The sequence below is a fragment of the Arxiozyma heterogenica genome (genome assembly GCF_036370985.1).
Source record: "Arxiozyma heterogenica strain weizmannii chromosome Unknown scaffold_5, whole genome shotgun sequence".
In the NCBI taxonomy this organism is placed as follows: domain Eukaryota; kingdom Fungi; phylum Ascomycota; class Saccharomycetes; order Saccharomycetales; family Saccharomycetaceae; genus Arxiozyma; species Arxiozyma heterogenica.
Window position 1 is genome coordinate 1,303,128 of NW_027042658.1, and position 23,726 is coordinate 1,326,853.

Below are 23,726 nucleotides of genomic sequence, written 5' to 3' on the forward strand. Positions count from 1 at the left end.
ACAGACCTTGTTACAAAAATAAAACTACAAGTTGTTTAAATAACTTTTCACAAATGAACATGCTTAATTCCTTGTTTAATGTGCCTAAGCTCTCTCTTCATTAATTTTCTTTTACTCTTCTTTTGTTTTTGTTTGGATTCATGTGCCATCCGTACTTGAATTAAATTCATTGTGTAACTGTCTACACTATTCCAAACTATTGGTGGAACTTCCTCCGGTAACTTCCTTCCATATAAACATTGATCCACTAACCACATTCCAACAATGAATGACCTACGATCCAAAGTTCCATCTTGTCTAGTATCTACTAAATTATATATTTGAAATAATGTCTCATTAGGTAAGTTAGATCTTTGCCAAATAGCTTTCACAACAAGATTCAATATTAACCCATCTTCTGGCAAATCCACAAAGGGTTCAATATCTTCAGAATCACTTGAAGTGGATTTATGAAGAGTAGAGTCTTCACTAGCCTCTTTATCATCACCAACTATCTTGTTACTATCATTCAAATTACTGTCATTTCTATCAGAGGTATCTTGTGGCCACCATGGCAATAGGTTCAAATAAGCAAACCTATTACGAACCCATACACCTTCGTATCTTTTCCTATCATTTTCCTCAATATATTTCGCATCTTTGTGCTTTTTCCATGGCTTATCCTCGTTGAAAGATTTACTGGTGTCCTGTCTCATTGTTTCTTTTAAACGAATCGGAAAATTAGTTGGAGATTTATCCTCCTTTGTCTTCAAATCTGGTACATGCACTTTTTTACCAGTAACTTTCAAAATTTTACCAATCTTCTTAACCTTTTCCCCTTTACTCTTTTTAGATTTTTGAGGACTTCTAACACCATTATTAATTAAGATATCATCATCCGAAAAAGAACCTGCTGATATGTTGTCTGGATCTACCGACCCCAATGTAAAAATATCAACATCATCATAATCTCTTTCATCAATCTCACTTTCAGAGCTAGCTTCATCTTCTGAACTATTATAGTTTTTAATATGATCACTAGTGGCGTTGTTGAAATCACTATCACTATTGAAAGATTTTTGTAAGAATAACTCTTGAGACCCATTTTTTCTCATATTTTTATTAATCCATTCATTTTGTTCATTTTTATAGTTAGTATAATCTTCCTCTTGAAAGGATCTATAACTATTATTTGCAGATATAGATTCTAATGAAGACATAAACAAATCATTTATAGTACTTGCGTTGCTTTCATTGTTTGTAAGTGAAGAGACTAGATTAAGAGAGTTCATCGAATCGACCGCCTTAGAATTAACCAATATTGGTGGAGGTATACGATAATGTTTACTAGCAGATGGGAAATAATGGGAATTGCTGAGCTCTTGGTTATTTGGATTGCCTAACTGTGAAGCATTATTTTCATTTATCTTAGTTCCCAAAATCTGTTGCCTTGGTATATTTAATTCAGTTTGCTTATCTTTTAATAATTTCCCTTTAGACTGTATATCTTTTTGTAACAGACTAGCATCACATCCATATATGTTGTTTAAGTTATTATTTTTAGAGACTTGTATATTATTCCCCTTTAAATTATTATTTCCTAAACATATAGATTTTGTAAAATCAGAAGAAGGATTTAAATATTGTTTTGGCGTATCAATGTAACGGTCAACTGGGGATTGAGCTGAAAGATCATCATAATCTGCATTATCAACTAAGGATTCACATACAGATGTGTTACCACTACTACTATTAACACTGTCATTACTTGGCGAGGGAGAACGGCTAGATTGTAACGAGATAGGCAATTGATTAGGCGGACGGAGTTTTACTATATCATCATGATGATTTGAATGATGTTCATTCTTTCTTCTAGATGGCGGATTAACCATATCTTCTTGAGTGCTATTTTGTTGTCTTCTTTTAATTTGATTATTAGTGTTATTTAAAGAGGTATCGTTATGTTTTATTATAGGTATGGATTTGGTATTTGTTTGATTTCTCGGAAGCCTCTTTATATTATTATTATTCTTATTGCTTTCTTTGCTTTGAGAAATAGTACATGGTGTGGAAGCCGAAGAGACGTTATTACCATATACATTATTATTATCTTTACTACTACTGCCTTTGTTGTTAGTATTAGTAGTATGTCTTTGAAAGATTATCTGTGCTGCCTTTAACGAATCTTGAAGGCCTCTTTCATCCAACTTAACTGTATTATTATATTTATTATAATTGTTTATAGAAGAGATATTATTTCTCCTTTTATGTTTTGAAAACATAGTCTATTATTTTGGTTCTTTTCCCCTTATCTATACGTTTATATCTATCTATCACAATTTACCTATACATTAATGCTATTCTACTTATTCTATTATTATTATTATTATTATTATTATTATTATTATTTCTGTGCTAAGTTTTGGAATGGTAGTATAAACAAATCAAATTCCATATATCTTTAAATTGATAGGTTAAAGAAAAACAACAGAAAATAGTCTTTGATTTGATAAGATGCAATATATCAACTATTAGATGTGTCTATCCGAATCAACATTTCATTTATTATAAGGCCCTTCTATTTTCAGTTTTTTTTTACTTTTGACTTTTAATTTCAATATTTGTTTTTTTCTTGTTTCGATTTGATGAAAATTGTAACATAGGAATTGTGATCGTATAGTTATCTTCAAAAAAAAGTAAAAAATAGAAAAAAAAATTAAAACCAAAAGGAAGAAAAACAGCTAAAAACAACTCCAACCAAACCCTAACAATCAAACCCTATTAAAACATAATTAAAATGAAGTTGAATGTAAAGAAAAGAAAAGAAAAAGACAAGAAAAAAGGTAAAAAAAATACAAATACATGCTTATGAAGTCTCAACCAATTTAATCAATTAATTATTATAGTTTCAGTCAAAATCTCTGGTTCACATAGTAGATTCTCAATATCCGAATTTAATTCAATATTATTATCTAAAAATTTAGAATTTTTCTTATAAAAATCCTCATTCAATCTTGGCGATATACCATTAATAAAAATCTGTGCATTAACTCTATTAGGTATTTGTTCATTTCTCCATTTATTCCAGATCTGTGAACTAGTTTTGGGTGAAGATAAAACTAAATATAGACATGTCATATTATCATATTTGTCTCTACTACCATCATCATTACTGTAAAAATAATAGTCAATAATATCATTTTCATTTAGGTTTAATAAAGAATATAGATCCGATAATAAATCTTTTTCATTAATTGTAGAAAAAAATTAGATTTATTATTATTATTATTATTATTATTATAATGTAAATTTTTTAATTCAAACTTAATTGTTGATGAATCAGACCATTTATCTATATTATAATCATCACTTTTATTATTTTTACTATTATTAATGTTTGATGAAATAATTCTACCATCCCAATTATAATATGGTAGTTTCAGTTGTTTCAATTTGCGTAGCCTCTGTCCAACTTTTTGTAAATCATGAAGATCATAGTCTTTTTTATGAACCTTTAAACTATCATTTTTTTCGTTTTCATTTAATTTATGAATCATTTTAGTTCTTGTACTACTCATATTTAATCTGCTCGTTCGAATATTTTGATACCATTGATCATATTTAACTTTTAACTGTTCATTAGACAAGATCTCATAAGCAATTGATATTTTATGAAACAAATCATTATTCTTATTATCAACCACCTCTTTATTCTCTTTATTAATGATATTCTTATCAGGATGATATTTCAAAGCTAGAATTTTATACTGTTTTCTAATGTCATTTATGTTAATATTAGCATTTCGATTAACATTTAACCCTAGTACAGAATATAAATCCTCATTCTGTCTAATTATTTCTTTAAGTAATAAATCTGACATCACATAAAGCCAGACGAACACACTCTCAACAAAACAAAACCGAGAAAAAAAGTTAATAACTATAATATGTCCATCTATACCTTTCTTGTTTGGTCCTGGTTTATTTAATGTACTCACACAAACAGACTTTTTATTACTATACTTTAAAAACTGATCCAACTTCGAAGAGTCTAAGAAAAATTGTGCTTTAAAAAAAGCATTTTAAGAAAGTACGGTATAAAAAGAAAAATAATAAAGAGAAAAAAGAAAAACGAAAAAAAAATGTTCCTTATTTCAGTTGGCGGCTAATATTAAGGTAAAATAATAAGTATACGTATATAATTTATATATAAAGAGAGTAAAGAGAGGAAAGGAAGAAATGCAAAGAAAGAAAATAGAAATAAATCTTTTCTTTTTAGACAAAGTGCCCCATTTTTTTTACAAATACCTTAAACTGATATACAAAAAAAAACACGTATGTAATAACACAATTTTTGCGGATATGTATTTATTATAAACTGTACTGTAGGTAATTTTAATAATATGGGGGGTATGATATCAAACAAAACTTTATAACAAAAAAGAATTCCCTATCCAACTATATTCATATATCTACTACACACAAACACAAACGTATAGTATTACTTTACAAGCATTTCTAAGAGTATTTATGCTGCTATGAACATTTCATTTTCTTTCCCTTATGTTAATGACTGTATTAACTATTTTAACATTATTCATTACTATTCCGAACTTTATTTTCTTTTTTCTGTTTTTTTTTGCTCCACTTTTTTTCCCCTCCCTGTTTGTTCTGTTATTCATTTTCTAAAAAATTATTTTCTTTTATATAAAGAATAATGATCAGGAATGAAGATATTGAAGAAAGATAAAAAAGACAAAGAAAAAAGAAAAGAAACAGAGCTTTTGATTCGAGTAATAACTTTATACACACACAGGCATACATACATATATCCATCACTTTTGATATACCTATTACTAACCTACTTCTTTTTTTAAGCATAAATTGATAGTTATAAAGTGAATGTAGTTTTGAAGAACATTTCATCCGTAAGAAAATCTGTATCAACCTTCACATGACAAGATGACAGGTACACACCCTTTATACGTTCCAACATCTCCTATTTTCCCACCAGAAAAGGATTATGATGTTCCCATGGATTATACACCACTGACACATAGTGGATCCTTACAAGTTTTTATTAAATTAGTAGAACCAGCTATTTTTTTGCAGGGATTTGAATCTTCTGGCACAAAACAGTCGTCATTATCATCTCAAACCAACTCATCTTCATCTATTTTAAGAGGTTCTTTGATTATACGAGTGTTAAAACCAACTAAGTTGAAATCTATTAAATTAAATTTAAAAGGTTACTGTAGAACTGAATGGCCAGAGGGAATCCCACCCAAAAAGCATGAATTCGTTGAAATAAATGATGTTATCAATCATACATGGCCATTTTATCAGCACGATCATTTTAAATATATTCCAATATCAACAAATACAAATAATAATATCGATAATAATAGTAATATTCATGTTGAGTATCTTTTGAAAAACAGTAGTGCTGCAATGTATCAGCCTTTGCCTAAAAATGTTTTACAGTCACATTCTAATAGTACAACAGATGGCACATTGGCTACAATAAACGCATTACATGAGTTTACTTTATCCCCTGTGTCCTCCATTATTAATGTCCCATCATCTTCACATGGAAGTTCATTAACTTCAACAAGTAACTCCACTACTAATTCTAATACTGCTAATACTAAGAAAGATGTACGACACTCAAGAAAAATAGATTCGTCTCCAAAAAATGGATCCATTAGATCATTATCACCGTTAAGTTTATTCAGAAGAGCATCAACCCATATAGATGCCTCTAATAAACAAATGACAAATAAATTGAATCCTTATATGTCACAAAACTCTAATAATTCAGCTGGAATAAAAACATCACATAGTGATAATAAACTAATTCCTCCCACACAAATAAACTCAATATTCACCGATCTGTTTGGAATCTCTACTCCAGGCAATTCAACATCTCAAATTAACAATGTCAATATATCTACCCATACTAATAATCGTAGAATAAGCAACGCATCTACATCAAACACTACCAATCAGTTGTGTCCTAATAGTTCTTCAAAGCATAGCATAGATACATTAACACTTTCAAGTAATAACAATAATACTAATACTGAGCAAACTTCTGATATTATAAGTTTAGGAAATGCATCACAAAGTGCTACTGTAAAAGAAATTCAATTTACTAAAAGTACAGAGCCCCACGACTCTTTTACATTTGAACCGGGTGATTATATATACACTTTTGAACAAGTAATATCTCCAACTTATCCTGAATCGATAAGGGCCGATTATGGTTTTGTTGAGTATTTCCTGCTAGCGACTGTCGAGAGATGTGGTGCATTTAAAACAGATTTACATGCAAGATTACCGGTGACTATTGTTAGAACTCCATCAGATAATTCAGTTGAAGAAAGCGAACCAATTGTGATATCTAAAGACTGGGAAGGCCGTTTATTTTATGATATATTAATTGCTTCAAAAGATATTATTCTTGATGCATTTTTACCTATACATTTCTCATTTTTACCATCTGATAAAGTCACTTTACATAGAATCCGTGTTTATGTAACGGAAACTATGGAATATTATTGTAAGAATAAAAAAGTACATAGAATGGAACCTACAAAAAAATTCTTGTTAGCCGAATTAAATGGTCCTAAATTGTCAAATGCACCTGATGATAGTAAACCTTTAAAAGCTAAATACATGGGAAACCTTTTGGAAGAAGATGGGTATTTGGTTAACAAAGATTTTGAATTACAAGTCTTTATTCCAAGTAGATTTGGTAATAACCAATATTTACATCCAGATACCGGATTTGAATACATCAAATCAAATCATTGGATCAAAATTTGCTTACGTTTATCACAGGTTATCGATAATAAAAGGAAACATTATGAGATTTCTATTGACTCTCCAATTCATGTACTAAATAGATTATGTTCACATGCTAATATTTTATTACCAAGTTACGATTCCCATTTATTGGCCAATACTGTTAATGTTACTAATACAACTAAGGATGAATCCAATTTTACTGAAATTTCTTACCACAACTCCAATATATTCTTTCCTAAAGAAATTGTAATATCACCTCTTGTATCACCAGATGTGAAACCGTTGGATATTAATTTAAATTGTCCACCTATTTCTCCTATACCTAGATCTACCAAGACAATAACTGTCAATAATAATGGAATTGTTATATCAAATAGTAAATCAAAATTCAAACACTATCAAGATGATAAAGATATAATCTCTACGGATGCTGAAGTTTTCAAATCTCCAAAATTAAGATCTAATATTTACCAACCAAAAAGCTTACAAAGAGAGTTAGCATCTCCTCAAGCTATTCCATTATCACCTATTACATCATCAAGACGACTATCTAAAGCGTCAATTGTTGATGACTTAATAAGTTTGCATAATGCCAGTAATGAAACACCACCTCCATCTTTTGATTCTATTTGCAAAAATTCAGGAAAGGAGGTAGATAAAATGCCATCTAACCCTCCAAGTTATGAAGAAGCGCTAAAGTTGAAAACAAATAGTATCACTGATTATCACACTATAGTAAGTATAAAAAAACAAAACAATGTTAGAAACATTCAGAGAATTCCTAAAATAGTTTTAAACAGATCTCAGGAATCCTTACTAGATAAGTCCGAAATAGAAACAAATATTGATAATGAATTAGACAGTTGTTCCATCCATAATGATGATACAGATATCAGCGATATTGCATCTGGGTTTAGTTTCCAAGGATCATTACACTATAAATTTCCCTCAATATCCCCAAAAACTAAGAATTTAGACACATCAAGATTTCATAGACGAAGTAGTATTAAAGATAATCTTCCATCTACTATAAGAACTGATAATACATTATTTACAGACTTAAATGAAGTATTAGGAAACATGTCAGAGGAGGAAGGACAGGCTCAATCCCCTAAATCTTCAACAACTCCTCAGATAATGAACACAGATATTCAACCACCTCATTCAATTATAAACAATGTACAAGATATTTCCACTGCATTGGAAGTGGATCCAAACAATACATTGAAACCTTCAGTTTCTGCAGATTCTTCTCAAGGTAATATATCTGCAAGGTCATCGTTTGAGACTTCAGGGTTTTCTCTACGCGCCAACGCATCCACTATGGAACCATTATTGCAACCATTAAAATCTAATCATACAACTAATAAGAGTATTGATGATTCTTTTCGACAATCTTTTGATTCAGTAAGCGATTATATTGAAGAGCCTATTATAGATTCGTCTGTAGATCTAACCACATTGTTTGATAGAAACTCTATAGGGTGGTTACCGTTACAAATAGCAAATAATAATCATCCAGAAATTTCAAATTATCATTTAAAATTGGCAAAAGGAATTGAAACTAGAGATTCATTATACTTGACACAAACTCCTGTAACAAGTAATGAAACTTCTTCCAATTGTGTCAATCGGACAAATGAAAATAATGAACCTAAACATATCATGGAATTTAATAATGATAAAGAAAACTTCCCAAAGACAATTGACGAAACATTAGATTAATATCATAAAATCAATAACTATGTCTTTTTTTAATCCTTTGTATTATTATTTTAATTTGTTCAAGTTAAGTATTTAGTAGTAAATATCATTCAGTATTATCTTACATATATTTTGTACGAATAATATGAGTATACATCAATACTACCAAGAATAATTTTAAATCAAATGTTATTATAGTATAGATAACAAAGTACAAAAAGAAGTAATAAATAAATCATGTAAAAAATCCAAGAAATGGAACAATTAAGAAAAGAAAACAAAAATTATTTAATCATGTGATTAATAGCATCTGCCAATTCATCAGGAGTATATTTAATATGCTTTCTAGGATTCTTGAAACTGTCTTTATACCTCCCGTAAAATCTCTGGTACATTGGTAAAATAAGTGACAATATCTCATTCTGCAGTGTACGTTTAAGATCCTGACTATTCAGTCTAAATTGCGAAGTCGTAGACACTAAAGTTTCAAAACCTTCATTGAACTTTCTGAACTTCTCTTTAATTTGTTCCTTATCTTTTAACTTTTTACCAGTGCTATCAATATGAATAGAATCCATTAAATTAATGGTTAAACTTCTCCAATCTTCAATCATATAACCAATATATCTCTTTTTCAATTTATCTAGTCTAATTTTACCTTCGGCTCCTAGAATAGATTGCAACTCAGATCTCTCCAAAATCTCCTCAATCATAGTCATGTTACTAAGAATGAAAAAACCTATACGCTGTTTATACTTATTAGAAGAACCTCCTTCTGTATCAACTAAAATGTGTTGAGCCCTTTTCTCTAACAAAACTACTAAAATATCAATACAGTCACTAAAGAAACAAGAGAGTAATGCCACATTACTGAAATTGATATCTAGCGATCCTTTAACATATGTAGCCTCTTTGTCTTGTAAATGAACAACTAACCATTCATCTCTGGTCATACCTGCCACTGCTTTTAAACAACCTTGTTTATATTTACCGAATCTCCTTAAAACAGACACTGCAGCCACCGTAGAATCTGCAACACCATTGTCATTGGGTATCTTATTAAGACTATTGACTTTATTCTGGATTTGTTGAATCGTGTCTTTAAATAAAGACTTTGCCAACTGATGTATTTGTTTCAAACAAACTGAAAGATTATCATTTCTTTGTAGTTTTTGATCAAAACGAAGTGTCCTTATAATTCTCTGTACAGATTCCACTAATTCAAAGCTATACAAACCAATATTTTCTTTATTTGACTCTACAGCATCTATATTGGCTAGGACCAACTTGGAATATGAATTTATAACAGGGGTTAAAATTCTACTTAAGATGCTTTGTTTCAAATCTATAGATTGAGAATACAAATCATCTATCAAGCCTTGTTCACTTACAATAAATCCCACTAGCGCTTCTGTGTAGTTTAAAATGCCATTACTTCCTTGTTCGTATGGTGCATTTTTATTATCAGTAATTTTCTTAACAAATGGTTCCAAGAAAGCCATTGATTTGATTATCTTTGCACTTCTATGCTTAATCAATGTATTTTCAATTAAGGGTTCTTTTCCTTCATTATTATTATTATAAAAATAATCTAAGATCCAAGACATTTCTGTTAATTGTTCATCCTCATAATATGGAAATGGGATCTTTTTTTCAATATTAATTTGTGGATCAAAATCAGGGATGCTATTTAATATCAAAATAAAATACGATCTAAGTTCATTTTCACTTTGCACTATTAACGACTTTAAGTGAGTCAATATACCACGGAATTCTGCATTTTGTTCATTATTTGTCGATATATCTTCTAACATATCATCCACCCTATGGATCATTTGTGTATATTGTTTCAAACCAATTTCTTTAATACCTTTTTTAGAATTATTTCATATTTTGAAGCCTCATTGGCTAAGTCTTTGACTGATGCTACCGTATTTAATGTACTTTCAATATTTCTTTGTAAAGTGATTAACATACTATTTCTAGAAAGAATTGGTGCAAACAGTTTGCTTGATTGGCCAGAAGTTTGAGATATATTCCTCAAAGATTGGTCAATACTGGATGCCAACCGATTACATTTTTCTAAATTCTGTGATAAAACCACAATATCTGCCTCATCAATGTCGACAATCATCATTTATATCACTATTTCTTAAAGTTCAGAGAAAATAGGAGAGAAATAGTTTGACCCTCGTATATATCACAATCAAAATAACGACGTTCTACAAAATAGACTGTAATAACTTTTACATAACCTGTGTCTGAAAAAAATATTATAATCTATGAAGATATAGCAAACGTCAATGTTAACACTATATTAAACAATTATGACAAGTTAATCAAGAACTTTCTCTAGCTTTATTTATTACTTATTACTTATACTTAATTATATTTCAATTCATTACTTTTATTTGTCTCCCATGATCAAAAAAGCCGATTGAAACAAATTGTTAACAAACAAAATTCTAGAAAAAAATATCATGAAATACTTAACATAAAGAAAAGAGAGATACATAGTAAAGGGATGAGAAATAAAAAGGAAATTACTACTATTATAGAGACGAACTAACATTAATAAATTGGTCGAACAAGGTGATTGTAGAAGTTCCCATATTTATTTATTTATTTGAATATATAAATAAATCTTGACAGGAAAAAAAATAAAGAAAATACATTCATTTACTTTTGTCTTTGTTTGAATCCTACTTACTATCTGAGATGTCTTCATCATTATCAGTAAAAGAATTATGTGCACAATTAGAAGAAGCTTCCCTTTTGCCTTCTAGAGGTAGAGCTCAAAAAATTGAATGCCAATTGGCTCATAGTGATATGAAGATAAACAGTTGGAAATTCAATGAATGGGATTATGGCAAGAATAATATCACATTACCCTGCAATGCTAGAGGTTTATTCATTTCACAAGATAAAGATGATCCAAAGATCATTACTAGAGGTTATGATAAATTTTTCAATATTAATGAAGTTCCTACTACAAAATGGGACTTTATCAAAAAGAACACAATGGGCCCTTATGAAGTGTCTATTAAAGCCAACGGGTGTATTATTTTTATATCTGGGTTGGATGATGGATCTTTAGTTGTTTGTTCCAAACATTCTACTGGTCCAAGAGAAGATGTCAATAGAAACCATGCCGAAGCAGGTGAACGATTTCTAATGGATCAATTACAAAACTTAGGCATAGATTCTAAACAATTAGGGAAAGAACTTTATGAAAATAATGTAACTGCGGTGGCAGAATACTGTGATGACACATTTGAGGAGCATATTTTAGAATACACAGGAAATAAGAGAGGTTTATATTTGCACGGTATCAATCAAAATACACCAGATTTTCATACTTGGCCATTCGATAAAGTGGCTACTTTTGCTGAAAAATATGGATTTAAAAAGATCAATTATATGATTAAAGAGACCGTTGATGATTTAAAAGTATTTTTGAATGATTGTTCTGAAAAAGGGTCTTTTGAAGGACAGGAAATTGAAGGATTTGTGATTCGTGGCAAAATGGCAAATAATCCGTCCAAGCCATTTTTCTTTAAATATAAATTTGAGGAACCATATTTAATGTATAGACAATGGAGGGAAGTTACTAAAGATTATCTTACTAAGAGACGTCGTGTTTTTAAATTCAAGAAACATGGTTTCATTACAAATAAATATTTAGATTTTGTTATCCCTATTTTAGAAAGTGATAATAAATTATATGAGGATTACTTGCTTGGATTCGGTGTCATTAAATTAAGAAATATGTTTTTGGAAAATTTAGGACTCACTGGTCTTGAAATATTGAATCGTGAATTGGTCGAAGGTTGGGAAACACAAAATGCTATTGATTATAATAAAGTAGATGAAAGGACGAAATTTTTAATATTCCCAATTTCTGTTATAGGCTGTGGTAAAACCACCACTGCAGTAACCCTGACAAATTTGTTTCCAAACGCTTGGGGGCATATTCAAAACGATGATATCCATGGGAAGGATAAATCGATGTTAATGAAGAAATCTCTTGAATTGTTAGCCAATGAAAATATAAAATGTGTTTTTGTTGATAGAAATAATCATCAATTTAGGGAAAGACAACAATTATTTGAATGGGTTGATGAATTAAAGGAATCCTACCTTCCATACGATCAAAATATTAAAATCATTGGTATATCATTTGCTCCATATGATAAAATGGATATCATTAAAGATGTCACTACAAAAAGAGTTCTTGCGAGAGGTGATAACCATCAAACAATTAAGTTAGAAAAGTATGGAGAAAAAAAAGTTCTTGGAATTATGAGCGGATTTTGGAAGAGATATCAACCTGTTAACCCAGATAGATCTCCCGATGATAAATTCGATTTAGTCATCAACCTTGATTTCGAAAGTAATAATGATAAATCAACACTAACAAATGTGAAGGTTATCTTGGCCGAGATCCATAATAAATATCCAGTATTAATACCAGAGATCCCAAATGAGACTAGTATATCAAAAGCTTTTGAGAAGAGTTTAGAATATAAGCCTTCAAAAACAGTTACATTTAATGATACTTCAAATAAACAAAAGGATAAAAAAATGAAAAACAAAAGTAATAACAATAATAAAAAACCTGCTAAGAAAGCTAGAAACCTTAGACCTGTATATTTTTCATTAAATGTTGAACTTGGTCCTATTAGAGCTGCAATTGATAAGTTAGTGATGCAAAACCTGGGTAAAATTCCAAATGAACCAATGGTAAGTTTAAACAAACTTTTTTTTCAAAACAAGTTTCAAAAAGAGTTTCACGTGACATTATGCCATATTAGTCAAAAAAAATATGGGGATAAAAGTCAAGAAGAAATCTGGGGAAAATATATGACACATTATGATCCCACTTTAAAACTTTTCGAGAATGATAAGGAGAAGGATATTGGGAAGGTCTTAAAGACAGGTGATAATATCAAGATTAAGTTAGTGAAATTGCTGTGGGATAATAACATTGTGACAGTAGTTGCTGAATTTTTATTAGATAAAAATAAATGTTTCTTCATTGAAACTCCAAATGGAATTATAGAAGGTTTCAAATGTGCTAATTCAATACCACACATAACAGTAGGTATATTGACCGAGGACACAAAACCAGTATACTCTAACACTTTATGTGAACTTGCATCTACAAATGGTGTGTTGGGTACCGATTTCTATGAGTTAGAATTCCAGGACAGTAAAGAATATTCTGGTGAAGTATATATAAATTTATAGAGTGTATGTTACACAATCCAGACAACTTTGGCAAATGATAATATCTATACTTGTATCTGTATCTATATCTGTATATAAGTGCACATTATCTAGCTGTTTTTTGTTGAATGAACGTAAAAGTTTAATAATCTAAGACTAGATAGAAACAATGAACATAGTAAAAATAAATATGTATTAATTATGATGATAACGTTACAAATGCATTAAATAGTTCAGATGAGCAAGAAAGAGAAACTCCAAAAAGGCAAAAAAAAAAAACAAATGTACTATTTTTTTATTTTTTATTTTTTTTTGGAGCTTAGAGATTATTTATCTAGTTAGGTGGTAAATTGAAATTACCCTTGTTAATAACAAATATGTCGATAGCGGCCATAGCAGCATATAATCTATTTTCAGCTTCATCAAACACAATAGAATGATTGCCGTAAAAGACATCATCAGTGACTTCCTCATGATGTCTGGGCAAACAATGCATGAATTTAAAGTTTGGATCAGCCAATTTAGCTAATTCACTATCAATCTGGAATCCTGCAAATTGTTTTAATTTAGCTTCTTTAGCGTATTCCTCACCCATAGAGACAAAGGTATCAGTGACAAGGACATGGGCACCTTTAGCTGCATGCTTTGGATCGTGAGTGTACTCAATAGTAGAACCGTTTCTTTGAGTAATCTTAGAGGCGGCATCCACAATGTTTTTGTCCATTTCGATGCCTTCTGGAGTGGCAATGGAGACGTCTATACCCAATTTCAAAGCAGCAATGGCCATATCATTAATAACGTTATTAGCATCACCAACCCAAGCAATCTTTAGTTTATTATTTACATAGTCTAGTTTTTCCTTGATTGTCAACATATCACAGATGGCTTGTAAAGGATGGTATGTGTCACAAAGAGAATTGATAATTGGCACAGAAGAATGTTTACATAGGTTTTGGATATCTTCATGTTTGTTAACACGTGCAAATATGCATGAAACCATTGAAGACACTACTTTTGTGGTATCATAGAAGGATTCATTAACACCTAGTTGAATATCATCTTTACCTAAAAACATAGGTTGAGCACCGAAAAAAGTGGCAGCACCTTCAGTAGAGATTCTAGTTCTTGTGGATCTTTTAGTAAAGATTAAAGCGATAGTTTTACCTAATAGCTTCAAATGATGCTTTTGAAATTCTGCAGAATCATTGTTTTTGAATACTTTTTTGTAATACTCTGCTCTTTCGACCAAAGCAACAAACTCTTCATCAGTCAAGTCTTCAATAGAGATCAGATGGCGCATGGACATAATTGAAAATATTGTATACTTCTTATTATCTTCTTTCTTATCTGATCACAGGCACAAAGCAGTAAAGGCTATTTACTTTATTATTTAGTGGGTACTGATATTAAGAACCTCCTTTCCAAGCAAGTCGTTGTTAACTGTACTTAAAGGACATATTTGCAAAAGTGGCAATTAACGGAAACTCTCTCCTTTTTATATGTGATCGTTAAGTGATAAAACAAGCGAGTGGCCACCGCCCAGTAAAAAGAAAATGTTTTTTGCAATACTTGGTCAAATTGGGAGGAAAAAGAAAAGGACGAACAATAGAAGTGCACCAACAATAAGAAAAAAAAAAAAAAAAAAAACAAATCGTAGATTTATATATCTGTCTTTCTTTTTTTGTTTTTTTTTCCCCAAAATGAGTCATAAATGTTGAGATAAAAGCGGGAAATTAAAACGGCTATTGTTAGTTTCTGTTCTCGTTTTTTATTGCCTCAAACGGATACTATACAGTTTTGTTTCTATTACTGATGATGAATGCATATGACAAAGAGAAGAAGACGTAAAAAGCAAATGAGAAAGCAAACAAGAGGAAGAGGATGACGATTGGATAAATAATACATATGGTAAAATAACAAACTAAAATAACATCAGGATTAACATTAACTGGAAGCAATAATAAGAAAATATTGATGATGCTTAAGAAAAGCAAACGTGTGTATTAATGTGATACATAAATTCATAATATATTTCTTTGGTATCATATTTTCTTTCAATCTGCTCCGTTTCTTTTTTTTTTTTTTTTTTTTTTGGTTCTGATGATTATAAATCGAACCCTTTTGAGCTTAAAACAGAGCATAGAGTAAACACCTCATTTTCAAATTCGTTAAAAATGTTGACCATCACGATAGCAATATCTTGCTGGATTATATTAGTTTACACTTTGTACTTTGTAAATGTGCATCACATAGACACTATTGAATATACAAAGCTTGACAATGATAAAATTACCACTAGTTGTATAAGCTGGTATTCTAAAAAATAAAATGTTCTAATGGAACTATAAATTTACAGAAAAAATAAGTACATAAATAAAAGAAAACGGATTATGTTATCGAATTGTCTTACTATATTTTATTTAGTTTGAATATTATTACAACATATGAAATACATTTCTTATCCCAATTAATAGATATTATAACTCATTGGAAATACCCAGAAAAATTCTCTCTTGCTCAATTATTATAAGATTATCCATGAATCTTTTTTCAAGCCCTAAATCGCTTACTTCTCAACTTTAAATTATAGTGTGTTCGCTAGATTCATTTTCTTTGTTACCTGCATTTTGTTCGTTGACAATTGTAGTAGCAGTATTATTTGATTCTCCACTTTGTCCCTTATTCCCACTTGTCAACATAATATCAATAAGAGATCGGGGTGTAACTTCTTTTTGGAACAAACCTGATTGAATTTTAAATTGTTGTTGTTGAAAAGAATTTAACAGTGAATCATTTGACTTAAAATTTCCTAACAATGTATTCGACTTATCCTCTTGAAAGAATAACGTCGAAGCGAAAGGTGACTTAATTAAAGTCTTGCTTAATATATCTGTCTCCATTGGCATATTTGGTATTAGTAAATGTTGTCTAGATGATATAGAATCGGAGCTCTGTTTTTGCTTTGGTAAATTTGCTGTAAGTACAACCATATCACCTTTTAAATTTTCCATATTTGTCACAATGTTAGCAGATGATTGATTATTTTCTAAAACATTAGGTTTCTTTGCTAACTCTGCAGCCTTAATAGTAGAAGTACTTGAAGAAATCATTTCTTTGAAAGAACGTTTTATTCTATTCTGCGGCATTCTTGCTTGATTGCTATGGTCTAAAAATGCATTTGTGTGTCTCTGAGGTGGTTGGATACGTTTTTGATGAAATAGTGAACCCCTCCTTTTATGAATAAATGGAATTTCTAATGGCTTGCTATCATCCTCATCCTCATCATCATCTTCTGCATACCCATCATCCGTTTCTTCTTGTTTTCCCAAAACGGAAGAAACAAGGTGTACCGAATTAGTAAATGGAAATATATTACTTGGAGCATCCTTGGATTTATCATCTTGCAAGATATTATTATCAGTATTACTATTATCACTTAATTTAACGTCAACATTTTGTGACAATATATTCAAACCATTTTTAGACGCATTCATACCTAAAGAATTTAAGGAAGGTTGAAGTAAAGAAGATATATTATTAATGCTCGATCCAAATATATTGAATTGATCCATAATTGCTTTTGAATCTGTCTTTAATAAAATATTATTTGAATATCCTAAATTATTAAATTCTTCTAAAGATCTAAAATAATTGTATTTCATCACTCTCATTCTATCAACCTCTAAATTAATATCAAATGTAGATTTGATCTTTAAATATTGTAGATCTTCTTGATCAGTAGACTCAAACCATAATTGGCACCACTCATATAAAAAATTCTTATATTTCTTAAATCTCCAGACTTCTTCATTTTTAACATGTTTCATAGATGTCCTAGAATTTAGTTTCTTCTTCTGATTTGAACCCCATTCAATAAGGATATCCAGAGTTAATTTTATAATATCCTCGTTTGAACATGGCAAAATATGTGTTACAGTAAATTGCAATGGAGGAGATACCTGTTCCTGATTCAATTTACCATTATCATTCGCCTCACTCTTCATCAACAAATAATACAAACAAAGAATTTCATATGCAACGCTATCAGAGTCAGTGTTGTATCCTATTCTTTTTAGGTTATCTCTAGAGAACTGATACTTTTGATGAAGAATTAATGTCATTAATAAATAATATAAAGTTAACTGAATCTCAATGATCTCTGACTTTTCTAAAATAATTGATTCCTTATCATTTGAGGCATTCTTTTTTAAAACTCCTGCAGAACCCTTATTTTTCACTGCTTCTGATATTTTTTCAAACGAGATATCTTTTTCAATTGAGTAAAAATAAAGATTTTTTGATTTTAAAATATCCCTATAGAATTCATTTGCTACTATAACTTTAGAACTCAATCCATTTTTTAAACAATGAAATAGATTGTATCCATCTATCTTCTCAGTAATATAATTTATTAAAATAGAAAATGGAATTAATCCATTTTTCTTAGAAATTGCTAATATTTTAGGTTGAAATTCTGATGTAATAAAATTTATTCTTGGAAGACCTTGTAATAGACACCACCAAGAATTTAAAAATTCAAAACACCAGTAAGTTACGACTGGAATACTTCTATCCTCAACTTCATTATTCTGAGCGGATTCTGTATTTTTGCATTCAAAAAAAATCAATGGTTTCAAGTTTTTTGGATTTATGTAAAGACCTATATCTTTTATTAATGATAGATTTAAATTTAGGATTTCAACTACTACTGCTGATGTCCATAAATTTTCATTTGTAGACTTTTGACCATGCCCCATAAACAGAAATGTAGATAAATTCAAAACCTGAACTTGTTTAACATTTCTAAAAAAAGAGTTTACGCTTATCAATCTAATAACCTGTAGCAATCTTAAATTATCCATGCATGACCAATCAATCTGAATTATAATTAACAGACATAATAATAGATGAGGTTTGATATCAGGGTTTACTCTTTCTGAATACACTTTATATTGAAACTTAGAAAGAAGATCTATTAAAGAGTTTTTCCAGTAATTGGTTGGATACAAAAGTGGTATCAATGAATTCTGAACTTTAAAAAATTTTTGTATTGAATTTGCTAACAAATTTTTCAATAAGTTTTCGTCATATTTATATTTTTGGACTAAAAATTGGGGTAGATAATAATACCTAGGATTTAAATTCAAAAGATTTACCATTAAAGATATATGTTGCTCATGAATAATTTTTTCCTCCTTTTCTAAGATGTTATAAAAATTATTTTCTACAACCTTACCATTCCTATTTGTATTGTATGACATTAATCTATTCCAAAAATTATTTCCCATATAAATACAGTTCTTCTCAGAATATATAACATTTTTTTGTTTATGAAAAGTATCATTAACTAAAATGGGATCTTCTTGTGATATATTTTTGATTTGTGGATCTTGTAAATGATTAGCTACTGGTGATTGAGTAGTATTAGATTGTTTGATGGACGATGTTGATGTAAAGTTAAAATTAACTGATCCTTCATTAACTGAACTTTGCAAAGGCTGTGTGTTTTCAGTGGAAATATTAAATACAGTCGTTGATTTGGGCTTTGTTTTATTTATACCGTTAGAAGCTGTCTCTTTTGTAATTTCAATATTGTTATCTTTCAATATTTTCTTCAATTTGATTAATTCTTGTTCCAATGCTTCCGTATAACCTTTTGGAAAACCTCTTCTTGATAATTTATCGGAAGTTACACAATGAAATTTTGCTTTTAGACAATTACCACATGTTGGTTTCCCTCCATCACATTTTATTTTTTTCAATCTACATCTATCACATGCCTGCGTTTTTCTAAATCGTTTCCCCTTCAATTCAATCAAATTATCATCTAGTGAAGAACCTGTCATATTTGGGATATTTTTCTGATACCCAGGCATGTTGGTATTTGCCTGCTTGTTAGACTTAATATCTTCCCTACCTTTTGAAGATTTTTTAGTAAAGCTCTCACTCACTGATATATTGCACCGTTGAGTATTCATATGAATTAGGTGGATTACAAGTTAAAATATGGATATATTTAGATTTATTATTCCAATAAGGGAGAAAAAAAATGAAAAATAAATGTAATTAAGATAGATAAAATAAAGGAATTATATTTTGGTAGTATTTCTTTTTGCAAAGTATTAAACAACGTCTTAAAACAAGGATAAAATGTATAGGTTTTATACTATGAAAGTTATTCTAGATAGTAAGTCTTCCTTATATATATATACGTTTATTTCTTTTGAAGGGAACAGCAAGGATCAAACGTAGTCAAAGTAACATTTCTAATATTAATGTAACTCATAAACTCGTTCTAGCAGAAGGTAACAAAAAAGGCTGGAAACATTGAAATGTTTTGTGGTAGATGTTTTTCATTCATGGGGTTGTCTTCAAGTTGATCATGATATCTTCAATGTTTTCATAATCACTCGTCAATCAGATTAATCTACTATGAGATGTCTTTATCATTAAGGAAAAATGAAAAGATGACAAAAAAGTTGTCTGCATCGAATCACCGGGGATAAAAAGTTCAAATTAGCCGCTCAAAGGGTATAGTGTAATATTTTTTCGGTCTAATGGAATACCTTGTTTCCTACCAATTAAAGAAGGAAAAAAAAAAATAAAATACAATAAAAAACTAGCAAAACTAGTTTTTCTGTAAATTTTTGAAACCCTATGCTGTATATACAAAATGTGGTGCCAAATAACTAAAATTAATTATACAAACCTAATTAATTTTTAAATTTTATTTAGGGTTTCTTCTTTTTTCCTAGAGAATTCGAATTGTTTGCTTATGTAAGAAAAAAGAAAAACAGAACTAAATAAATTCAACTTTATAACAGCTCATCTTTCCAACAGATCCAATACGCTTAAATGGATGCTCTCAAAAAAGAAAGCTGATAATGATATTTGATATAGAACTATAAAGGAATCCAAAAACAAAGCAATATAGAAGGAAAAACAAAATAAAACAAAAAAAAAGATTATACATACTTTTTATTATACTGCAGTCATTTTAACTACTGTAACTATTTAGTTATATACATCGCATTGTTTTACATAGATATTCATAAATTTTTAGAAGTAAAACGTATGGATGTCATCATCTAAAGCACCATTCAAAGGAATATTATTTTCTATTTCTGGTATTTATGATCAAAAACGTAAGGATATTTGTAAGTATGTTGTAAAATTGGGTGGTACCATCACTGATGAACTATTGAAAGTGACACAAGTATTGATTATAGGCGATGATCTTATACGAACAAATAAGTATCGTTATTGCGTTAGACATAGACCAGACATTATTTTCATTGACTGGAAAATAATTTTGGAATTGTATGAGTTGTGGAAGAGAGGTGAAGATATAACGCATAATTACCGTTTTAAAAACAGGGAAAGTGATCCTCAATCTCGAATGTTGTATCTTTTAAAGAAAGATTACTCTGATTTACCCTTTTCTAAGTTTTATATTTTTATTGGCAGAATACCGTCTAAAAAGCATACAATTGAAAATTTGGAAAATATTTGTAATAAACTTGGTTGTAAACATATAGATTCAAAGACACTTGACACTACTATATTAACAAAAAGAGATCAATACAATATTATATTTATTTCTGGTGAATCGAACAGTACCAGACAGAGGGCTGCTACCCGATTTAATATACCCATTATACATTATAAATGGCTGTTAGACTGTCAAAAAAGAAATGCAATATTAGAATATGATCCATATTATCTTATAGAAAATGTACAAGATAAATTATATGATGATATTGGGATAGACTCCTGTGATTGTTGGGATACATTAGAGAAAACTAATCAAATTACTATTCCTGATAAAGAAATACAATCTCAATCAACTCAAACAGATTTACTACTAAGTAAATATAAGCCTCGAGGAGGTAAATTATGGAATAAAGTCATGTCTAATTCTGTGACAGACGACTATCGGAACAAAGAACAAGGACAACTACTAGTTTCTGCAAAGAATGAAAATATCGAGCATCATCTTTCTACAAAACGTAATAATAGTAATGTTAATAGTAGTAGGAGCATATATGATAATAAACTTGAGAGCGAAAATAAAAGTAAAGCTATGCAAGAAGAATCACACACTAGTTTGTTTTTTGATAATTGTTCATTTTCTATACATGATAGTTTCCCTTCAAGACATCAAAGAATTTTGCTTAATGTCATTAAAAAAAATGGGGGAACTATTATTACTTCCATACATACAGACCCAGATTACTTAATTGTTCCTAGTAACATTCCATTAGAGACATTAGATCTTCATCAAAATTCAACGTCAAATATATACATAGTCACTGAATTTTTCATTGAACGATGTCTGCATTACAAATTATTAATTAATCCACCAGACACTTGGAGCAAACCATTTTATTTTACCGATAGTTTCCATTTAATTCCTAACCCTAAAATATTGCATAAAAGTGAAGAAGATCACTTATCTTTGACAGTTGCAATAACAGGATTTCAAGGGGTAGAATTATTACATTTAACAAAAATATTAGCAATATTAGAAAATAAAGGTGTTAAATATACAGAGTATGTTAATAAAAATATTGATTTATTATTGCTCAACCTTTCTGCATTAACTTCGATAAATGAAGATTACGTCTTATGGACGAATAATTATAAAGATTTATTTCAATTAAACAAAAAATATCTTAAGAATGATACGGATAGTCAGGCTGCAGTGTTTAGAAATTCATTAAAACGTAAACTTGGATTTGTTAAACATGTTGGAACGATTCCAGTAGCAACTCCAGCGTTTATTATGGAAATATTTAGAAAGACTAGTCATTTTATGTATAATCCAGATTATTCAAACAATTTTATTAGAATAAATGATACCAATTGGTGTATTTTCTGTCCCAAGAATGATTCAAATAGCTATGAGATTAGTATCAAAAAAGGCATAATTACATCACCAGAAAAGGATATATCTAATCCCATCAGAGAAGTAAAGAGGAAACGGCCTAATTTGTCCGAATCTCGTAGTTATAAGATATGCAAAACAATCTTCAATGATATGAATAGTCCAAGTAAGTTATCAGATTTGCACTCACCATCAAATTCCATTAAAAACAATTTTAAGGAAAGCACTAAAGAGGCAATGTCTAAGTTTAGAGAACCTAGAAAATTGTCGTATGGTAATTCAAAATCATCATTATCGAATGAATCTCATGTACTACAATTAGATAATGTTCCAGATCTTTCAAGATCATCATCCAACTTAGATAGTAATGCTAAAGTCACTGATTTTAGTATAAAAAGATCACGCATAGATAACGGTGTGGTTAACAAAATAGAAAGGTCTTCAAGTTGGGGTGCCATGCTCTCTAGTAGTCAGCATAATCCATCCAAGGAAGAAAACTCAGATACATCTTTTTCTGTCTCAGATAAAGAGGAAAGTCAAATTGGTACTACACAAGTAGTTTATGGAATTGGTGATGGTAATCATAAGAAAAAAAATACTGATATTCAAAGACGACCCTTGACAAGAAATCAAGTTAAAAGGCTAGAATTGTAGATTTAATAAGCTGTATATCTATTTACAATTGCATTTGTAGGTGTAAGCACACACAGAACATGCATACGTATATGTTAATATATTCTATATACTCCATATGAATGATTCTATTTAGTTACCATCATGTATTATTCCGTAACTTAGCTTTATCAATAAAAGAAGGGAAAAAAAAAACAAAAAGAGAATAATTACGCAACAATAACATGTCCAATAATTTAATGCTCTTTTGAATACAGTGGATAACCATTTAAATTGTTGCCTCTATGGAGAATAATGATGCAGAAACACATTATCTTCTGTAGCATATTTGCAGATTTTTTTTATAGATGACTTCTTTATTTCTGACTAAAAAATTCAAATTTTTAAAAGGTATGGGTGTTGCACATTCAAAAAAATAAATAACATAAAAAGACAAAACGAAGAAGAAAAAAAAAATAACAGAAAGAAATTAGATGTTTCTTCA

At 29.6% G+C, this 23,726-nt stretch overlaps 9 protein-coding genes across 9 annotated transcripts; 3 read left to right on the plus strand and 6 right to left on the minus strand.

Moving 5' to 3' along the window:
• Positions 1-47: 47 nt before the first annotated feature.
• Positions 48-2,261, minus strand: TAX4 (Tax4p; the record flags this gene model as incomplete). Its single annotated transcript, XM_064860866.1, has 1 exon — positions 48-2,261. The coding sequence occupies one exon, from the start codon at positions 2,259-2,261 to the stop codon at positions 48-50; it is 2,214 nt and encodes a 737-aa protein (XP_064717883.1).
• A 930-nt stretch (positions 2,262-3,191) lies between these two features.
• Positions 3,192-3,860, minus strand: PWA37_004377 (U2-type spliceosomal complex subunit CWC23; the record flags this gene model as incomplete). The annotated part of the gene is made up of 1 exon (XM_064860867.1): positions 3,192-3,860. One exon carries the CDS (start codon positions 3,858-3,860, stop codon positions 3,192-3,194), a length of 669 nt encoding a protein of 222 aa, XP_064717884.1.
• A 1,081-nt stretch (positions 3,861-4,941) lies between these two features.
• On the plus strand, positions 4,942-8,514 carry ALY2 (Aly2p; the record flags this gene model as incomplete). The annotated part of the gene is made up of 1 exon (XM_064860868.1): positions 4,942-8,514. The coding sequence occupies one exon, from the start codon at positions 4,942-4,944 to the stop codon at positions 8,512-8,514; it is 3,573 nt and encodes a 1,190-aa protein (XP_064717885.1).
• Positions 8,515-8,777: 263 nt separating this feature from the next.
• Positions 8,778-10,328, minus strand: EXO70 (GTP-Rho binding exocyst subunit EXO70; the record flags this gene model as incomplete). The annotated part of the gene is made up of 1 exon (XM_064860869.1): positions 8,778-10,328. The coding sequence occupies one exon, from the start codon at positions 10,326-10,328 to the stop codon at positions 8,778-8,780; it is 1,551 nt and encodes a 516-aa protein (XP_064717886.1).
• Positions 10,329-10,342: 14 nt separating this feature from the next.
• PWA37_004380 (uncharacterized protein) lies at positions 10,343-10,630 on the minus strand (the record flags this gene model as incomplete). The annotated part of the gene is made up of 1 exon (XM_064860870.1): positions 10,343-10,630. One exon carries the CDS (start codon positions 10,628-10,630, stop codon positions 10,343-10,345), a length of 288 nt encoding a protein of 95 aa, XP_064717887.1.
• Positions 10,631-11,211: 581 nt separating this feature from the next.
• On the plus strand, positions 11,212-13,743 carry TRL1 (tRNA ligase; the record flags this gene model as incomplete). Its single annotated transcript, XM_064860871.1, has 1 exon — positions 11,212-13,743. The coding sequence occupies one exon, from the start codon at positions 11,212-11,214 to the stop codon at positions 13,741-13,743; it is 2,532 nt and encodes an 843-aa protein (XP_064717888.1).
• Positions 13,744-14,056: 313 nt separating this feature from the next.
• ARG3 (ornithine carbamoyltransferase) lies at positions 14,057-15,028 on the minus strand (the record flags this gene model as incomplete). Its single annotated transcript, XM_064860872.1, has 1 exon — positions 14,057-15,028. One exon carries the CDS (start codon positions 15,026-15,028, stop codon positions 14,057-14,059), a length of 972 nt encoding a protein of 323 aa, XP_064717889.1.
• A 1,273-nt stretch (positions 15,029-16,301) lies between these two features.
• On the minus strand, positions 16,302-19,700 carry SIP4 (Sip4p; the record flags this gene model as incomplete). Its single annotated transcript, XM_064860873.1, has 1 exon — positions 16,302-19,700. The coding sequence occupies one exon, from the start codon at positions 19,698-19,700 to the stop codon at positions 16,302-16,304; it is 3,399 nt and encodes a 1,132-aa protein (XP_064717890.1).
• Positions 19,701-20,800: 1,100 nt separating this feature from the next.
• DPB11 (protein kinase activating protein DPB11) lies at positions 20,801-23,263 on the plus strand (the record flags this gene model as incomplete). Its single annotated transcript, XM_064860874.1, has 1 exon — positions 20,801-23,263. One exon carries the CDS (start codon positions 20,801-20,803, stop codon positions 23,261-23,263), a length of 2,463 nt encoding a protein of 820 aa, XP_064717891.1.
• Positions 23,264-23,726: the final 463 nt, after the last annotated feature.